This window comes from Protopterus annectens, chromosome 10.part0 (assembly GCF_019279795.1).
Source record: "Protopterus annectens isolate FY-2018-M chromosome 10.part0, PAN1.0, whole genome shotgun sequence".
In the NCBI taxonomy this organism is placed as follows: Eukaryota; Metazoa; Chordata; order Ceratodontiformes; family Protopteridae; genus Protopterus; species Protopterus annectens.
Window position 1 is genome coordinate 1,431,720,021 of NC_056744.1, and position 18,561 is coordinate 1,431,738,581.

Here is an 18,561-nt window from a genome sequence, read left to right on the forward strand (position 1 = left end):
AGATACTGAATCCCCTTAGAATGACACCAGAAACTTAGCCAGTTGTTGAAATCATTCATTTTCTGCTTGTACAGTGGTATAATTCTGGGTGATGGTAGGATGCTGTTCAGGGCTAGGATCATACCCGCCTGGGCTACATAATCCGAGAGTTCTTCCAGTTCTCTTTTCATGTAGTCCATGGAGGTATGTCTCAGGTCATTCACACCCACATGTACAATGACAGAGCCATATTTGTACCTGTTGTTGAGGGACTTGAGTGCGTGCGTTATGTGGCGGATCCTGGCACCTGACTGTGTTACTTTCTCCTTATTCAACCTAATGAGTGGGACATCAGTATGCCTCACTGTCGAATCACCTATGACTATTGTGTTGGGCATGCTGTTTTGCCTTAATGGCTTTGGTTGAGTGGCACACTGTTTAGTAGAGTTATGTCTCGTGATTAGTGTTGAGTTGTGGTGGTCGAGTCCGTTTCTGCCATGGAGGTCTCTGCTGTTTGGGTAAATTTTTATTGAGAGCCTCCGCGAAGATGGGTGTGTGGTTTGTGTTTTTATGTGAAGGCAGTGCTGGTGTGTGTTCTGGAGGGCTATGTGTACCATGTGGTGTGGTGCAAGTGTTGACCTTCCCCTCTTGACCAGCTATTCCGGTCTTGGCTGGAGAGTGCGTGGCTTCCATTTTGGATATATAAGTGCATCTCTCACAAGTCTGAGTGTTGGGAGGTAAGAGGAGAGGGTTGTCAGTGTACATGAGGCAGTTGCCATTGCCTCAGGATGCCCAAGTTTGGCAGGTTAATAGGAGAAAGCACAAATTCTTCATGTATTGGCTGTATTTACAAGTTATCTCTAAACTTTTTTGTATGGGTGTCGTTGTTTGCATATTTTTCCTATGGAAATATTAGAAATGAATAATTTTCTAGTCTATATGTCTTTGGCCTCATCATCTGTAATTTACTTGTGGTAGATAGAACCTCAAGGTTTCCACAATTTTTTTTTTGTTTTGTTTTCCTGGTTTATTTTTTGTTTTTGTTTTTTGTGTTTCCCTTGCTCACAATACTCAGTAAATATTAAGCTTTAACAAAGCCATTGAACTTAGGGTATTAAAGACTTTCTCTTGTTGTTTAACTAAAAAAAAATTAAAAAGACATAAAAAAATATTCAGAAAGGAAAGGGTCCCTCAAGCAGCCTGACTGCAAAATAGAAGGAAAAAAGAGGGAGTAAAAGGGAAATGTTAGAAAAATTACCTGCATAGTTAAAAAAGGAGAGAGTTCTCAAAAGCTGTAAAATAAAATTTTTTGTGGAGACCAAGAAAACTACCACTATTACACTTCATCTTCAGAAATTGGAGCGTTGTAACATAAGTATCTTGTAAAAGCTTTGATCATTTGAAACATCATACCTGTGCTGTTAGACTGCCTCTTTGAGGTCATCTGTGGATGTTCTTCCATTAAAGGTATAGTTCTCGTATCCTAGTGTCCAACAGATTGCAACAAATCCAATTGTAAAATGTTTTCTTCATTGTGTACACTTGTGAGCACTAAAAAGACAGATCTCTCCTCCCTGGAACTTAAATTTTAGGATGGCTAAACTGACTTCTTTGAAACAGTAGATTATCTAGCCATTGTGCACCTCTCTTGGAACTCCTTGTCCTTGATGACATTCATTTCATTTAGAAAGATTACAAATATTGATGTGAAAACCTTACACATGGTATTCCACAATAAAGAGTTATCACTGAAGGCTAAACTTTCTTGTATACTAAAAGAGGTTTTAGCCGCCTACTTGAAGCTAATTCTTTCAATTACCGGTGTTTTATCCAAAATACCTGAATAGCAGATAACACTAAATAACTTTGTTTCCACTGCAGAAGTGTTTTTCAGGACAAGAGATCAACTGTTTCCTTCAAAGGAAATGGACACAGGGCCTGCCTCCTGTCTCCACTAAGAGCATCTCTAGAGGCAATGTCATAGACAGCTATGCTTATTTTTATAAAACCTTACGAGCCTGTTGCATACTGCATATTGACACATTGTACATTATTTGCAACAATCAGTCGTGTCCCTGTGGACATAGCCTCAAAGAACTGAAAATGTGTGCATGCAGTAGTGTGTGTGTGTGTGTGTGTGGGGGGGGGGGGTGACACCTATGTAAGTACCATTGCTGTCACAACACCAGCAGTGATGAAAAGGACTTAAATAACGGAACAGACAAAGGCAGAGGAAAGTAAAGCCATGTTATGATTTACTGTTATAATAACCATTTCTTGAAGATTAACTGTTAATTGTGAGTAACTCATACACACACACACACACACACACACACACACACACACACCATATGTATGTGCATACATCTGTGGTACAGCTTTTATTATGCGCAGTCTCAGAATGCTTACAGAAGTAAATGCTAAGGAATTACACATTTGTGACACTGCTTCAGATGCAAATGCAAAGTGCTGCACTGTGGTTATGGGAAATTAATCAGTTAAACTTGCAGTCTGTTCATACTCTTTGTATTTAGAGGCTTATTTTTTCTCTCTTTGACTCCTTCTAATAATAGACACATTTTTTTTTTTTGCTTTTATTTTTTCTTTGTGTAGTTCATTTGACATTTGGCACAATGACAGCTGAAGAAACTATAAATGTGAAGGAGGCTGAAATCATCAAGCTTATTTTGGATTTTCTGAATTTGAAGAAGCTTCACATCAGTATGCTGGCACTTGAGAAGGAAAGTGGAGTTATTAATGGCTTGTATTCTGATGACATGCTTTTTCTGAGGTATGTACCAAATATCTTGTTTGTAGTAGGATATTGTTTAGACGTTCATTGTGATGTAAACTTTCCCAAAATGAAGGCCTTTGATGCATATTGCACTTTGTTTCTGTCCCTTCCACTCCTTTGGTCAGTATAAACCGGTGTTTGGGAGTCATTTGAGCAGTAATCCTTACATATAGCTCTTTCACAGGCAAAGTGCAGAATCCATGCCTTTTTTCACAGCAGTGTAATTCCTCTGTGCGAGCCAGTGTAGGTTGTTCACACAGGCATTGAACGGATGTGGATAACATGAGCCTAATGTGTAAACTTTATTTAGAAGTGTATACATCAATGTTTTTTGTACTTCTTGACCTCATTAACCCCAAAGAGTCTCTTTTAATGTGTTGATCATCTCTGGCCTTTCCTTCAATTCGTAAGTCTTTTTCTTACTATTTCTGTACATTTAATTCTGTATTGCGTTTTATCCACTTTTTACTCATTGTAGCAAGGTTAAGATCTTTGTGTAGTAATTTCCCCAAAAGTCATGTAGTTTAGAAGTGCTCAGGTTCACAGCTGTAGTTCCAAGGGTACATCTTCATCAGTGACCTTCAGTTCCTGTTTTTTTTTCAGGTTTAGTGAGATTTTGTACCTTGGCTGATCACTTCATGTTATAAGATTTAAGCAAGTCCTGAGTACCTGCTTAATTGAGGATTTGAGACTCAAGTCTCGGGTACTGGTTTTGCTTATACTCTTATCAGTGTCACCTTTATTAGTTCTGTCACCTCTTTAGATATTGACAGAGATCCTTCTACTAATACGTATCTGAACTTTGCTAGTTTTTTCTACTGATGTATGTCTGACATTCACCATGGTACCATTACTGTTGCAATCAGTGCAGGTGTGTTAGGCAGCATCAGATATTACTTAATTCTTGTAAGACCTTTAATTTTCTACATTGCCACAGAATATTTTAAGGTTATTCGCCATGTACAAACTAACAGAATGTCATAGCTTTAGTGCCACTGTCCTAGTATACCAAAAAGCCTTCAAACCACACTCTGTTTTCAGAACTTCTGATTTTCCTTTCTGCTGTTAAGGAAAGGTGATGGATTAAACAGCTGCTTATGGCTCAAAAGGCTAGGCATAGGTCACCACAGAAGAGTCTATAAGAGACTGACTACAGAGAGAGGGTTAACACTCTGTAATGATAACCAAGATTGTTGAGGCCACTGATCTTTTTTTGTTACGAATTTCTGAGGTTAGACAAACATAAGCCAAAAGATGGGTTATATCCAGTAATAAGTCAAAAGATATATGAGTAAAGGGGAATTTAGACTTGAATCTAATGGAGATGCCTTTGGAAATTAGATGAGACAGGTAAAAGGCTTTCTGAACTACCACAGAGACATGATGGTCAAATAAGGAATTCTCAAGAATTCCCAGGTCTCTTTAAGACAGTGCCTGATTGAAGGAGTGTTTCAGCTATAAGGTATGCGAAAATGCTTTGTTTACCAAAATGAACTGTGCTACATTAGTTTACATTTAATTTGTCCTTGGACCAGTTTTAAAATTGTTTAACTCCTGTTGGAGCAATTTTGAGTCAGTGGAAGATCGAACAACAACTCCCAATTTATAATTGTCTGCAAACCTTGATAGCCATAACCCAGGTGTGTTGGCTTGGAGGTCTGAGAAATAGATGCAGAATAAGAGAGGATGTAACACTGAGCCCTGTAGTATGTCACTGTTTTTTTTTTTCCCTTTCATAAGTGGCACCTGCAACTCTAATTACATGGGTTCTCTCAGACAACCAGTTAGCTTCCATCTAATAACATATGGATTAACATTCAGGTTTGCAAATCTGTCAATAATAGCGTAGAGAATAGTGTCAAAGGCTTTAGCCAGGTTGAGATATACTGGATGTACTGGATAATCATTATCCACTGCTTTAGTCACCTTTTCAAAGGAATTGATGAGAAAGAGACAGGACCTTCCTTTGACAAAGCCAAATTGATGAGGGTCCAAGTTAAAGAGATTTTCAATGTCCAGATTAATGATGCCTGAGATAATATGCTCCATAGCGTCACATGGAAGGCTAGTGAGACTAATAATAGTTCACAGGGTCTGTTGTTGGGCCAGCTTTGTGTAATGGTATTACACTGGCTGTTGTCCTAGCTTCAGGAGTGTAGCTAGTGGAAATGCATAAATTAAAGAGGTTAAGAAGGGGTTCATATAGGCCACATGTGGCAGTGAATGAGGCAGCTTGGTATATTATCAAGCCCAAAGGATGAGGTGTTCTTAGCTTTTGATAGAGCTGAGAGAACTGGTGGTTGGGATTGCGGAATCTGTGTACAGAATAGCTATAATTGTGGGTAGTTTAAAATTTGCACTCAGTTTGTCAGCTCGGATATTAGCTATTTCCTTTGGGTCAGACTGTTCAGTGTTATTGTGGACTAGCTTCAAGCATTGTTGGGTGTTAGTTCTTAATTTTCTGACATAGTTAAAGAAGGATTTGTAGTTATGTTTGGTTTTAGTAGCTATTCTGAGCTCCTATTCAGTTTTGAGATTCCTAATGGTTCTCTTAAGCTTGTTATATATTTGCTTAAGTGTGCTCTTAAGCTAGGTAGAATTAGAACTTTTGTTAAGTATTATGCCATTTCATTCCCTATTAAGTAATTTAGTAATAAAAGTATTTCACCATAGAGGTTTGGTTTAAAATTTCTTATTGTATTTGGTGCAGATAAGGGACTGCATGTCAGTACAGTGTTTTAAGTGGGAGTAGAAATAGAAGACATGGTAGCACTATATCCAGGAACAAAGGGAGTATTTTCATTGTTCTGAAGCCATGTCTCTGTAACTACGCATGTATGAATGTGCTCATGTTGCAGGAGAGCCTCATGTTCGGTCATGTTTTTGTTAAGACTCCTTGCATTGAGTAGAGTCACATTAATGTGTTCCAAATTAGAATTTACTAGGTTTGAATGTCTTATCAGGAAAGGGTTTGGTCAGAATGCAAAAACCTTAGTAAGAGAGGTGGAGACTTTTCCTGGCAAAGTAAGAAAGCTTGTTAACTATGTCATCCTAAGCTGACAAATGCTGAATGCCTCTACAATGACACCAATTGCATAACCAAATCTTAAAACCAAAGCAAGCTAAACCCTATCCTTCTGCGTGTCCATCTTAGTGAGTGTCAGGATGGAGGGATCAAGTAGCCCTTGTTACTTCTTCAAACCTCGTTCCAGAACGGCAGCTAACTACCACCCTTTTCTTATCCAACCTAGTGTGGGTGGTGCCTGTATGCCTGAAAGTGGAGTCATCTGTTTAAAACATTACCATTGTTAGATGCAGTTTCAGTGGGCCATAAGGGCTTGGAGCCTGCATTCTTGTGACTCTTAGAGATCTGTAGGTATTAAGGGTGAAGGTAGGTATGTTGCTTTGTGTGCTAAAGTCTGAAGTTTGTTAGTCTTTAGCCTGGGAGTCTTAGGCAGCATTGTGTTAACTTCAGCTTAAGTAGATTTAGCAGAAGTGCTATGTATGTATGTGTGTTCTGCTTTCCAAATGTGTTCTGAAGAGAGAAGTTAGCCATCAAGATTAGTAAATACTTAATACCTCTCATATACTGAATCACTGTGAGGTAGCATTGAAGACTTTTTGGTAAGCATGGAGTATTTACTTTACTGCCTCAAAATTTGTAGTTCTGTCACGCTGACCACAGAAAGTGCAATAGCTGACCGAAATTTCATATTGGCAAATGCCAATGAAGGAATATAACCAAACAGACTAGGTTAATAACTTAGTTTGGTATAAGACGGATGAAGATAAATTGACTGGACTAGAGTAAGGGGATGTTATGGAATATGGCTAAAGGATACAGGAATATGAGCTGTGTCTTCTGTAGTAAGTGTAATAAAAAAGAAATGTAAAGGTTACAGAAATGTGTAGGATCAATAAGGTAATCTGAAACCAGTGGCAAATGTAAGTCAAATAGCTTTATGTAGTAGACTAACATGGTCATGATAGTCTGAACCAATGGATATCTGTACAGTAACTGTAATAGATGCTGATAAGCTAAACAAGTAGCTAAGTGCAGTAACTGCAAAGCAAGTATTTAAATGTGCAGTACCAGAATAGCAGTCATCTAAGTAATAAAAGTATATCATGTAGGTAATACTGTACTCTGGAGTGCAGTACATTTGCATGCTGTAACAGTACACTAATTGGTAGTAAGTGGATGTGCACCACCAATGATCAAAAAGTGTAGTCAGTAACTGAGCTATGTTAATCTGTTTTTAATGTACAGTGGATATAAAAAGTGTAAATACCCCTGTTAAAATGTCAGGTTTTGTGATATGAAAAAATGAGACCACGATAAATCATTTCAGAACTTTTCCCACCTGTAATATGATCTATAACTTGTACAATTCAATTGAAAAGCAAACAAATCTGTTAGGGGAAAAATATTAAAAAAAAACATACAATAAGCTGATTGCATAAGTCTGCACACCCTTAAACTAGTACTTTGTTGAAGCACCTTTTGATTTAATTACAGCATTCAGTCTTCTTTTGTAGGAGTCTTGTCAGCATGGCACATCTTGACTTGGCATTATTTGCCCACTCTTCCTCGCAGAAGTGCTCAAAATCTATCAGATTGCGAGGGCATCTCTTGTGTACAGCCCTCTTCAGGTCACCCCACAGATTTTCTATTGGATTTGGGTCTGGGCTCTGGCTGGGCCATTCCAAAGCTTTAATTTTCTTCTGGTGAAGCCATTCTTTTGTTGATTTGGATGTATGCTTGGAGTCATTGTCATGTTGAAAGGTGAAATTTCTCTTCATCTTCAATTTTCTGGCAGACGCCTGAAGATTTTGGGCCAAAAGTGACTGGTATTTGGAACTGTTCGTAATTCCCTCCACCTTGACTAAAGCCCCAGTTCCAGCTGAAGCAAAGCAACCCCAAAGCATGATACTGCCACCACCATGCTTCACTGTGGGGATGGTCTTCTTTTGGTGATGCGAAGTGTTGTTTTTGTACCAAACGTACCTTTTGGAATTGTGACCAAAACGTTCAACCTTGGTCTCACCAGACCATAACACTTTTTCCCACATGCTTTTGGGAGACTTGCTGTATTGTATTGCAAATTATAGCTGGGCTTGGATATTTTTCTGTCTAAGAAAAAGCTTCTGTCTTGCAACCCTACCCTATAGTCCAGACATATGGAGAATACAGGAGATTGTTGTTACAGGTAGTACACAACCAGTACTTGCCAGAAATTCCTGCAGCTCCTTCAGTGTTGCTGTAGGTCTCTTGGCAGCCTCCCTGACCAGTTTTCGTGTTGTCTTTTCATCAGTTTTGGAGGGACGTACAGTTCTTTGCAACATCACCGTTGTCCCACATTTTCTCCACTTTCTGATGACTGTCTTCACTGTGTTCCATGATATATCCAATGCTGCGGACATTTTTTGTACCCTTCTCCTGACTGATGCCTTTCAGCAATAATTTCCCTTTGATGCTTTGTAAGCTCTGTGCAAACCATGGCTTTTGCTGTAGCAGGCAACTCAGTAAATGTCAGGAAAATCCTACTAGGGCAGCTGAACTTTATTTGGGGTTAATCAGAGTCTCTTGAATTGATGGCAGGTGTGTACCCAAGAAGACTGCTGTAATTAAATCAAAGGTGCTTCAACAAAGTATTAGTTTAAGTGTGTGCACACTTATGCAACCAGCTTATTGTATGTATTTTTATTTTTTTATATTTTTTCCAGTAACAGATTTGTTTGTTTTTCAATTGAATTGTACAGGTTATGGGTCACATTAAAGGTGGAAAAAGTTTTGAAATTATTTATTGTGCTTATTTTTTATATCACAAAAACCTGGCATTTTAACAGGGGTTTGTACACTTTTTATATCCACTGTACCTAGTACTAGTAACAAAATATGAAGTAGTGCCCAGGAGGTAGAAATAAAACGGTTACATACACTATTGTGGGTACAAACAAAAAATTTATTTCAGAAAAAGATTTAGCACCTTCGTCCCTGGTCTGGGACTTCATCAGAATACCATGTAACTTACATCAATTCCTTTCATGTCGTCAACAGCTAACACAAATCCATGTTGTTAAAAGAGCCAGTTCTATTTAAAATTAAAACCAGTGCCGCTGTTATAAAATTCCTGCTCTTAGCCATTCAAATAAAAGATGCTAATAATCAACTACATCTTTCAAATTCAACATATAACTGAATAAAAATGATCACGTAAAATTAAAAATTATGAACATCGTGACTGAACATTCCAATACAATGAAAGCTTCAGGTTAAAAGAATTATGACTAACAACTGGAGCATTTTAAAATCCAATCCAACCTTTTTTGAAATAGTAGGGTCCCACCCTAGATTTTTTTTACAAGACTGCTATGAAATTATTGGAAAGAAGAAATAGAGGTACGGGCCCCAATAATAATAAAAATGTCTGTAGTTATAATGGTACCAGAAGATTTGGTCCTTGCAAGCAGTGCTCACATATTTTGGTGGCTGAATCATTAAGTCTGGAAAGTGGCTTAAATACCAAAATATATTTACAAAAGGGCAATTGTTGGACCTCTGGTGTAATGTTTATTGCCAAGTGTTCAACTTGTGCTGTTTTCTATGTATGAAAAACTGAGAGGCCACTAAAGAAAAGAATATATGAGCACAGTTATAATATTAGGGCAAGGAATCACAATAATGCTCTTTTTAAACACACAAATTAATATATATGGCTTTTAAGGATTTTAAATTTGCCATATCAGAAAAAGTTGAAATTAATCCCGGGGGTAGGGGGGGGTGAATCCCGGGGGTGGGGGGGGGGGTGAATAGGAAATTAAACTGGAGTACAAGGAACTGCTTTGGCAGTTTAGGTTGAATGGCTACCCCTCAACTCCCGGTTTGAATGACAGTGTATCAATAAAACCAGTGCTAAAACTATGTTCTGATAAACTCAAATTTTTTTTTTATGGGAATATTTATTACGTTTTTTTTTATCATTTTGTACTCCCATTTTTGACAAGCATTTATTATTGCCAATCCTGTGTTGTAAATCCTGCAGCAAATAGCTGCAACTTGTGAAGGGGATAGGGATTCAGCAAAAAAGACTCTTACAAAGATTGCGGCTGTAGAGTGTTTTAGTATCGTATCTACAGCTGCTAATAGAAAACTGGGATTTATCTTTTCATTTTTTATAACCACAACCAGCAAGTAAGCCAGCCATCAAGCCATGGAGCCATCAAGCCAGCCCATACCTCTGAACTCTCCAGATTTTTGCACAACATCCAGATTTTATGTTTTGCCTCATATTTTTTGGTGTATTCATCATACAATTTGTGTTTTCTGGCAAGTCATTGGAAGATCTGTGGACTGACATCACTAAATAATATATATTTGAGTTTCAGACTTCAAATCCTTCAGAAAATGTATGTTAATAATGTATGTTAACACAAAGCCCCGTTACTCAAGCAACATTCTAAGTTTATAAGAGCAATAGTTAAAATCTGTCCCTATTTTAGCATCTTTGCCCCATCATTTTGTTAGACTTTGTCCAGATTCTTTCACTAAGAAGTTGAGAGGTATGAGTCAGCCACTCGGCTACTCCAGCAGGCAGGAAGCCAGCTAGCCACTCCAGCAGGCAGGAAGCCAAGCAGTCCAGCAGGGCCAGAGCCGGCCAGCTAGCCACTCCAGCAGGCCAGAGCCAGCCAGCTAGCCACTCCAGCAGGCCAGAGCCAGCCAGCTAGCCACAGCAGCAGGGCCAGAGCCATCCAGCCAGTTTAGTCACACCAGCATCCAGCCACACCAGCAGGCCCAGGGAAGCCAGCCAGCCAGACCAGCAGGGCCAGGGAAGCTAGCCAAGTAGCCACTCCAGTAGGGCCAGGGAAGCCAGCTAGCCCAACAAAGACTGATTGTAGTGGTATGTACAAATAGTATTTTATGACTGTAGCTTTTTTAAAAATGGGAATATTGTGTTTTATTTCAATTTAAATTTTTAATGTTTAGATGTAAATGCACTGTACAGTGTTTAAATCTGTGTAGTGGTTATTTTGAGATTTGCAAGTAGTAGTTTTTAAAGGTGTAAAAAAGTATGTCTGTGTAATTTAATCTATAATTGTGGTTGTTTTGGGATGATTTGGAAGCATTTTTAAAGGCTAAAATGTGTGTTTAGAAGTTTTTTTTTCTGGTGGGTGAAATCTTTGGATAAATGTAGTGGGATTGATATATTTCTGTTATTGTGGCTGTTTCAGGGTACTTTGTGTTTACAGATGGAAATATTTTTGGACATTTTGCTCTTTTGGGTGGAAATGAGTATAATTTATTTTTTTAATGCTGTCTTCAAGAAGTCAAGATGTACTGCTTTGGTTATTTTTTTTATAGTGGTTGTTTAGCGATGACTTACAAGAATTACTTTTAAAAGTGAAAATGTGTATGTGTGCATATCTATTTTTTTGAGGGAACATAGGTAAACGCAGTGTATTTTGTATTCTACTAGGTACGTGTTGTCATGGCTGTTTCAAGATAGTTCTCTTTTATAAGTGGAAATGTGTGTATTTTATTTTTTATGCTGTGTTGAATAAGTTAAAAATGTGCTACTTTGATTATAATGTGAATATGACCATGCCGCTGTTGGGTATGCTCTTTATTGCATCTTTGTGCTGGGTAAGTTAGTGTTATAGGTTGATTATTTATTTTTTTCTTAATTGCTGTTTTCTGAGGTAAATGGGGTCTGCTGTGCATTCTAATTCATTTTAGAGTGGCTTTTAGTGATGATTTGCAAGAAGTACTTTAAAGTGAAAGTGTGTCTAACATTATTTTTTGGAGGGATGGGGAACATATTTAGTGGTACCCATAACTGCATCTCCTCATCACTGCTGTGGTGATGTTATGGTAGGAGGTGTGGCCAGTGTCATATTGGCCACACCCCATGTCCCTCTTTGGCCTGCTTAAAAGGTGGCAGCCCTACCAGGGTGTTACTTTGTATTTGGTTCTTGGTTTTGTTTGGTACGCCCATTTCTTTCTTGTTTACTTAGAATCAGTAACAGTCAACAAATTTTAAGTTAGATATTGCCAACACTGAGCAACGGTACCGATGCAACAAGGCACAGTATTGCAGTATTGTTTAACTTAATATTACTACAGTTAGTAAAGCAAACATGAGCAATTTAGCAGTACCAATGAGGTGCAATAGTACCATGCTATTTAAACTCAATAGCGTAACAGTCAGCAGAAAAAAGTTATTTCAACAATGGTTGCACAAGAAGTGCAGTAAGTAAATTAATAAGGTAAAAAAGAATGATTTCATTGCATGAAATAAGGCAGTAGCAAAATGAATCACAATAGTACAACTAGATTAACAAGTAAGTAGGGTTACCACCTGTCCCTCTTTGCGAGGGACAGTCCCACTTTGGGCAGTTGTGTCCTGCAAAAACATTTAAAAAATGGCAGATGTCCTGAGATTTTAAGACAAAATATATTTCTTAAGTTTTCTTTAATAGTTGCATAAAACAGTTATTTTATTACTGGAACACATAAATATTGCATAAGCAACTGAAATGCTACAAAAATAAGCTTTTATTTTGGCAAAAAAGTAAAATTCTGGCCTTTGCACTGGCTGTGGGTATGTTTTGTCTTGCAAAATCTCACATTTCTACAAAATATGTCCCACTTTGGGCATTTGAAAAGGTGCCAACCCTACAAGTAAGGGACTGAAATTTATAAGATACAAAAAAAACGATAAAAAGATTGCCCTTACCTGTTGTAGATGAGGCTTCTTCGATGAAAATGTTTGCACTGCAGCAGCTTACTAAACTAAATAAGCCTCTTGGTATCAAAAGTCTTTAAGGTTCCACCCTTACAGAAGCTGGTCAATCAAAATGCAGTCAGCAGCCCTGCAGAAATTGACCATTCAAAATGAATAGAATCCATTCTCAAAAAGCTGTCATGTAGAAGACTGTGCTCTCACCAAAGGAAGAGCGCCTCTTGTTGGCATTAGAAGAGGGAGCAGACTTAATTTCTTTGTGGGTCCGAACGGAGAAGCTCGATTTCCGAGGAAAGGACCATTCTTTGGGATGCTCTTTTTCAGTAATGTTTCACAGTGAAAGGAAGCATAAACTTTGGCTTTTTATTTTTCACTTCATGCATTCCCTTCGGATAGGACAAATAAAGAAAATTGGCTAGGTTTTGCTAAAGGTTTAGTTGAAGCTTTTCGGTCTTTACATTCTGATTCTTCCATCTATTTAAAAAGGAGAAGATTTCACTCTCTCTCAGATCCTGATTCTCAGTTTGACTGACAGAAATTTGATTTAGAATATGTATCTCAAGGTCCTACTCCACAAAATGGGGATTCTGACTCTGAGGAAAGTTTTCTTTAGATTCCCCAGCCAGAAGAGTTCTCTTTTTCTGACGCTGTTGCCAGAATGAAAAAAAAATTTTCATTGGGAACAAAAATAAATACCAGAGTTCCAGCAAATATATTATGATTTGCTACAGTTGTTCCTTCTGTTTTGCCAGCCTTAGGGCTGCTTTCCTTGCAGCCAGAAATTTGCTAGACAGTCAGCCACTTGCCCTCAAAAAAATCTAATAAATTGTATGAGTCCTCCAGACCTACATATTTATTTTTCTACCCCTAAGTCAGGCCCTGCGGTAATATGTTCAATATTAGGTCACTCTTGCAGTAGCGTAAACTGTTTGGATTTTTTTCTGCCCAGGATATGACCACTGTCCATCTGTCAAAGCTTCAGGTTACCTTTCAAGCACCCTAACTGCCAGTAGCTCAATCTGAGCTACATAAAGAGGCAGTTTGGGTGCCAAAAGCATCAGAACTTTCTTGCTGCTGAAGTGTGCTCTCTCTGCAGTCTTTGTAGGACTGCCGGAGATCCTTCAAGTTCAAGTTGGGCAGATAAGTATCCTTCTGGGGAAAACTTACCACTACTTGACTTTCTGAGGAAATTTTTTTTTTTTTGAGAAAGAAATTTGTTTTATACTAGGAAAAGTGTTGAATATAAACTGTCATTTTTTGTGGGGGAGTTTTTATTCAGTATATGTTTGTATAACATAACTGTGCTTAAAATGTTTCCTACTTGTTTTCTACATTTTCATGTAGAATTAGTGTGCTAGGGGAAGGATATTATGCTTTTTGTGACTGTCATTTAACTTTACACCTCAAAATCCTTATTTTCCTGTCTAATTTGCCAAGTCTCTGCTACCAGTCATTCAGGCTACTTTTTTCTACTGGACCATTGAGCAGTTACCTGTCTCTTCAGTTCTTCCTTCCTTTGTCCACAACAAGAAGAAGAATAAAACTGCTAAGAAGTCTTTCGGTGCCAGGCTGGCTCCTTTACTGCCTCAGTTGTCAACTTGGTTCCTCCAGCCTCTCATTGATGTCTCTTGGTCCCTTTGATGTAGCTCCTGAGGAAACTGCTAAGGACCAGAAGTTAGACATGTACTCTACAACTGTAGGGTTGTCCTTATTGGGCAAGGGAGAACCACTGTTTGACAGTCTGCGGTCATGAAATGTGTGAAGGCCTACCACATAGTTAGACTAGGATGTGACCTGCCACGAAGCAGTCTTTTTCCAGGGAGTCTCCCAGGAAAAGAAAGCAAAACATTACTGTGGGCAAAGAAGACTTGCTTGGATTTGCTAAAGAATTAATTTCTGCTTTTAATGTGTCCAATTCTGTTTCTTCACTTCCAGTAGAAAGAGAGTTCCCTCTCATTCTGACACTGATTCTCAGTCAGAAGAACGGGGAATGGAGTGGGGGATGTTTTTCTTCAGAAATTTCTCCTCAAGCTGAATATTCCGATTCTGAGAAGTTTTGTATTTCCACTCAAGAAGAGGAAACCTTAATTAACATGAAGGAGGTAGTTGATTGGGAACAGAACAAAATCTAGATTTCCCTGCATAAATATTATGATTTGTTGCAAATGGATATTCCACAGCCTTTAGCTGTCTGTCCAGTTTTATCCACTTTAAAGAATTTTTTCTTAACAACTGGCCTCAACCACCTGCCCATGAAAAGTCTGATGGGTTATACAAAGTACCTCAGATTCATAAATATCTCAAGTTCTTTATTCTCACTGCTGCAGTAGCCTCTTGGCTATAAGGGTTGTATCCTGCTCAGGATGCAGCAGCAGGCCAGGTTCACAAAGCTCTGGCTCCCGCCACATCTTCACTCTGACTGCTAATTTATATTTATGAATCTGAGGAGGAATCACAGATGGCACAGATGACTCTGCTTCTCGGAGCCAGTCTGTAGAGTCTCTACCGGTCTCTCTGATGGTCAAATCTCCAGTGCCTTCTAGGTCGAGACCCCCAACCTTATCTTCCAGGTCTTCCAGGAGTCTTTCAGAAGAAGATGTGGAGAGGGTAGTACTGAGAGTCCTCAAATCGTCTGCTCTGCCTAAATTTTTGTTGGCTCCTACCCAGTCGACGAAGCCACTTGAACCAGTCTTGTCGCCATCTGTGTTTCCTCCTCTGAGCCATGTTGGTTTTTCGGAGCCGGAGTGCTTGTTACCAACGGAGGAACCCTTGGTTCTGTCTCCCCTTGCTGTTGCATTGGAGCCGAGTTCGGCTCCGACACATTCGGCTCCATCCGTCGTGTCCAGGAACCGAAGTTCTTCTGTTGGCACCGAGGGAGAGGTTTTGAATCGATCTTCATCGGTTCCGAGACTTCCTCTTGGTGCGTCCGCCAGGGTGAGTTCGGACTCTGCATCTATCTCGGAGCCTCTGGCTCCGGCACCTTCCTTTGTCTCTTCGGAGCGGGGACGGTCTTCATAGCTGCTCTCCGGCTATTTTCTGCTTTTGAGGTGATGAGTGTGCTGTCACAATCTACAGCCCCTGTCAGTGGTACAAGCACTCTTTCCCCCCAGGGCTCCCACTTCGGTCTCAATCCCTACTCTCTCCAGAGACAGCAGAGACCCACAGCCTCAGGAGCCACTGGCTGGTGGCCCCCACTCTTCCGGGGCATCTCCAGAAGGTCCTTTTGAGGAGCCCCCGCGGAAGAGAGTATGCAAGAGGAAGCATATTGACTACCAGGATGAATCTCTGACATCGAACACTAACCTCGATGAGTTGGAGGGGTCCCCTAAGTTGTTCCTTGATGATGTCTCCTTTGTGGACGTTCTAGAGATCCTTAAACAGAGGTGCGACTAGCCCACTGTCAACCCTTCTGATGAGGAGTCAGTGTACTTGAAGGCTTTCGGGTCTCAACCCTCTGCCTCTTGGGTGTCTCCACCTTTTGACGAGCTAATGGATCTGGTTAGTCGGAAGGTGTGGGATACTCCCGATGCCATGGAGCCAGTACCTAGAAGACCAAATAAGTTCCTGTTTGCCCCTCCTGGAAAAGAATTCTTGTCTAAGGGCGTTCCCGTAGATGCCATGGTATTGGCGGAGACTTCTTCCTCTGTTCATCCGCCAAACAAGGAGTCTCGACAGATGGACAGATTTGGGAAGCGCGTATTTAGTTCAGTGGCCTTTACACTTCGATCCCTGAACTATCTTACCCATTTCACAAGGTTGCAGAGGGATCTCCTCAAGGAGTTAGGAGATTCCATACAGGGTGCTTGTCCTGAGGGAGTCCCGGATAGGATCTCTGCACAGTTGTCCACCCTAAATTCCGTAGTTAACTCCTCCATGCGGCTCATATCTCATGCTGCTGATGGAGCGAGCAGAGCAGTGGGTTCAGGAGTTGCCCTTAGGTGCCACTCCTGGATGCGCTTGTGTAATTTTGCGGAGCCATTTAAGTCCACCTTCACCAGTGCCCCATTTGATGGTTCCTCCTTGTTTGGTTCCAAGATGAAAGATACACTCACTCGGTGTGAACAGGAAGGAAAGACTCTCTCTGCTGTGGGAGTCCGTTTTACCGTCCCCTTTCGACCATAGCGCAGAGGTCAAAGGGGAGGTAAGATGTGGTTCAAAAATTCCCAGAGGGCCTTTCGAGACACACAAAGTGAATCCTCCTTCAGTGGCAGAGGAGGAGGAAATGGTAGATGTCGCCCTAGAGGCAGGGGTAGTCCGCAATATCAGCAAGGCCGTGGTTCCTTTCGAGGGTGGCCTTATCAGCGCTCCTGATGTGGGGCCCGACTGTGTTTCTCTGGGGCCAGTCGGGGGTCGCATCTGTTTGTATCCAGAAGCCTGGCTAAATTTAACCCAAGACAAGTGGATACAAAGAGTTGTTACCAGAGGATATATCATACCCCTTTCCCTTCCACCGTTTGTTCCCAAGAAGATCCCAGATGTTCCACCCAATCACAGGGATCAGGCAACTGTGGAGATCAACAAGTTCCTCTCAAAAAGAGTCATCTAGCCCGTGCCAGCAGACCAGATAGGCTCCGGAACTTTCTCCAGGTTCTTTTTAGTCGCAAAACTAATCCGTGAAAAAGGACAAGTTTTGGATGGTAACACTGCAGTCGATACTCCCGTTGTTAGGGAAAGACTATTGGATGTGCTCTCTAGATCTGCAAAACGCCTACTATCATATAAAAATGAACAAGGCATCAAGGAGGTATCTGCGGTTCTGGCTGGGAGCCAGCCATTATCAGTTTCGTCCTCTGCCCTTTGGTCTCACCACAGCCCCCAGGGTGTTCACCAAATGCATGGCAGTAGTGACAGCTCACCTGAGACGTCACGGATTCCAGGTGTTTCCGTATTTGGATGACTGGTTCCTGACCGCCCCCACCAGGCATCTACTTCTCCAAAACAGGGACATCATCATCCAGCTTTGTGCTCAACTAGGGATCTCCATAAATTGGGAAAAATCTGCATTACTGCCCTCGCAATCTGTGATTTTTATAGGCGCAGAGGTAGACGGTGGATATGACAGTTCGTCTTCCTGCCGAAAGAGCACAAAACCTCATCTCACAAGTTCAGCGACTTCTCCCACTTCGGAAGGTCAAAGCAAAGTGGATTCTTCAACTTCTTGGAACGATGGCCTCGACCATTCTGTTAATATCTCTAGCCAGGTTGCATATGAGAATCCTTCAATGGCTCCTGTTCTCCCAGTGTTCGTTCCAATATCTACCGCTGAATCACTGTATTCTGCTGACTGAATCATGCAAAAAGGACCTTCGTTGGTGGATAGCTCCCAACAATTTGTTCACGGGAGCTCCCTTTATGCCTGCCCAACCCATTGCTACTGTGACCACGGATGCCTCCCAGGTCGGGTGGGGGGTATTATCTGGGCAGGACGGTCCATGGCACATGGCAAGAACATGAGGCTCATCTGCATATTAAAGTTCTGTAGATGATAGCGGTGCTTCTGGTGTTGCAAGCACTTCAGGACCTTCTTTCTCCAGGGATGATTGCGATACAATCGGACAACATGTCTGTTGTGTGGTACATCAGCAAACAGGGCGGTACCATATCTTACCCACTCTGTCGAGAAGCTATGCGAGTTTCGGAATGGGCGATTTCTTCCCAGCACTTTCTGGTGGCAGCGCACATTCCGGGGACAACCAACGTGATAGCCGACAAGCTGAGCCGAGCAATCCTGCTGCCCCACGAGTGGTCTCTGAAATGGGAAATAGCGGAGCAGATTTTCCTAAAATGGGGGCATCCTTGTTGCAACCTTTTTGCCAGTCCAGTCATTGTCAAGTGCAGCAGTTATTTTTCCCTAATTCCCCTTCTGGGGGAAGCACCCAGAGACGCTCTGGTACACGATTGGCCCACGGGGACTTGTCTTTGCCTTCCCTCCTTTTCCTCTAGCCAACCATCTGGGAAGCAAGTTGATCCTCATTGCTCCTTACTGGCCTCGTCAGGTCTGGTTTCCCTTCCTCGAGCCTCTTCTCCTGGATGATCTTTGGATCC

General features: G+C 40.8%; 1 protein-coding gene across 1 annotated transcript in view; it reads left to right on the top strand.

The window, feature by feature from the left end:
* The window catches only part of WDR47 (WD repeat domain 47), a 2,078,858-nt gene that overhangs the window by 205,253 nt on the left and 1,855,044 nt on the right, over window positions 1-18,561 (top strand). The window contains exon 2 of the mRNA XM_044086053.1: window positions 2,593-2,770. Coding sequence (XP_043941988.1) covers window positions 2,613-2,770 — 158 coding nt within the window. The 5' untranslated portion in view covers window positions 2,593-2,612. The remainder of the gene's footprint in view (window positions 1-2,592; window positions 2,771-18,561) is intronic.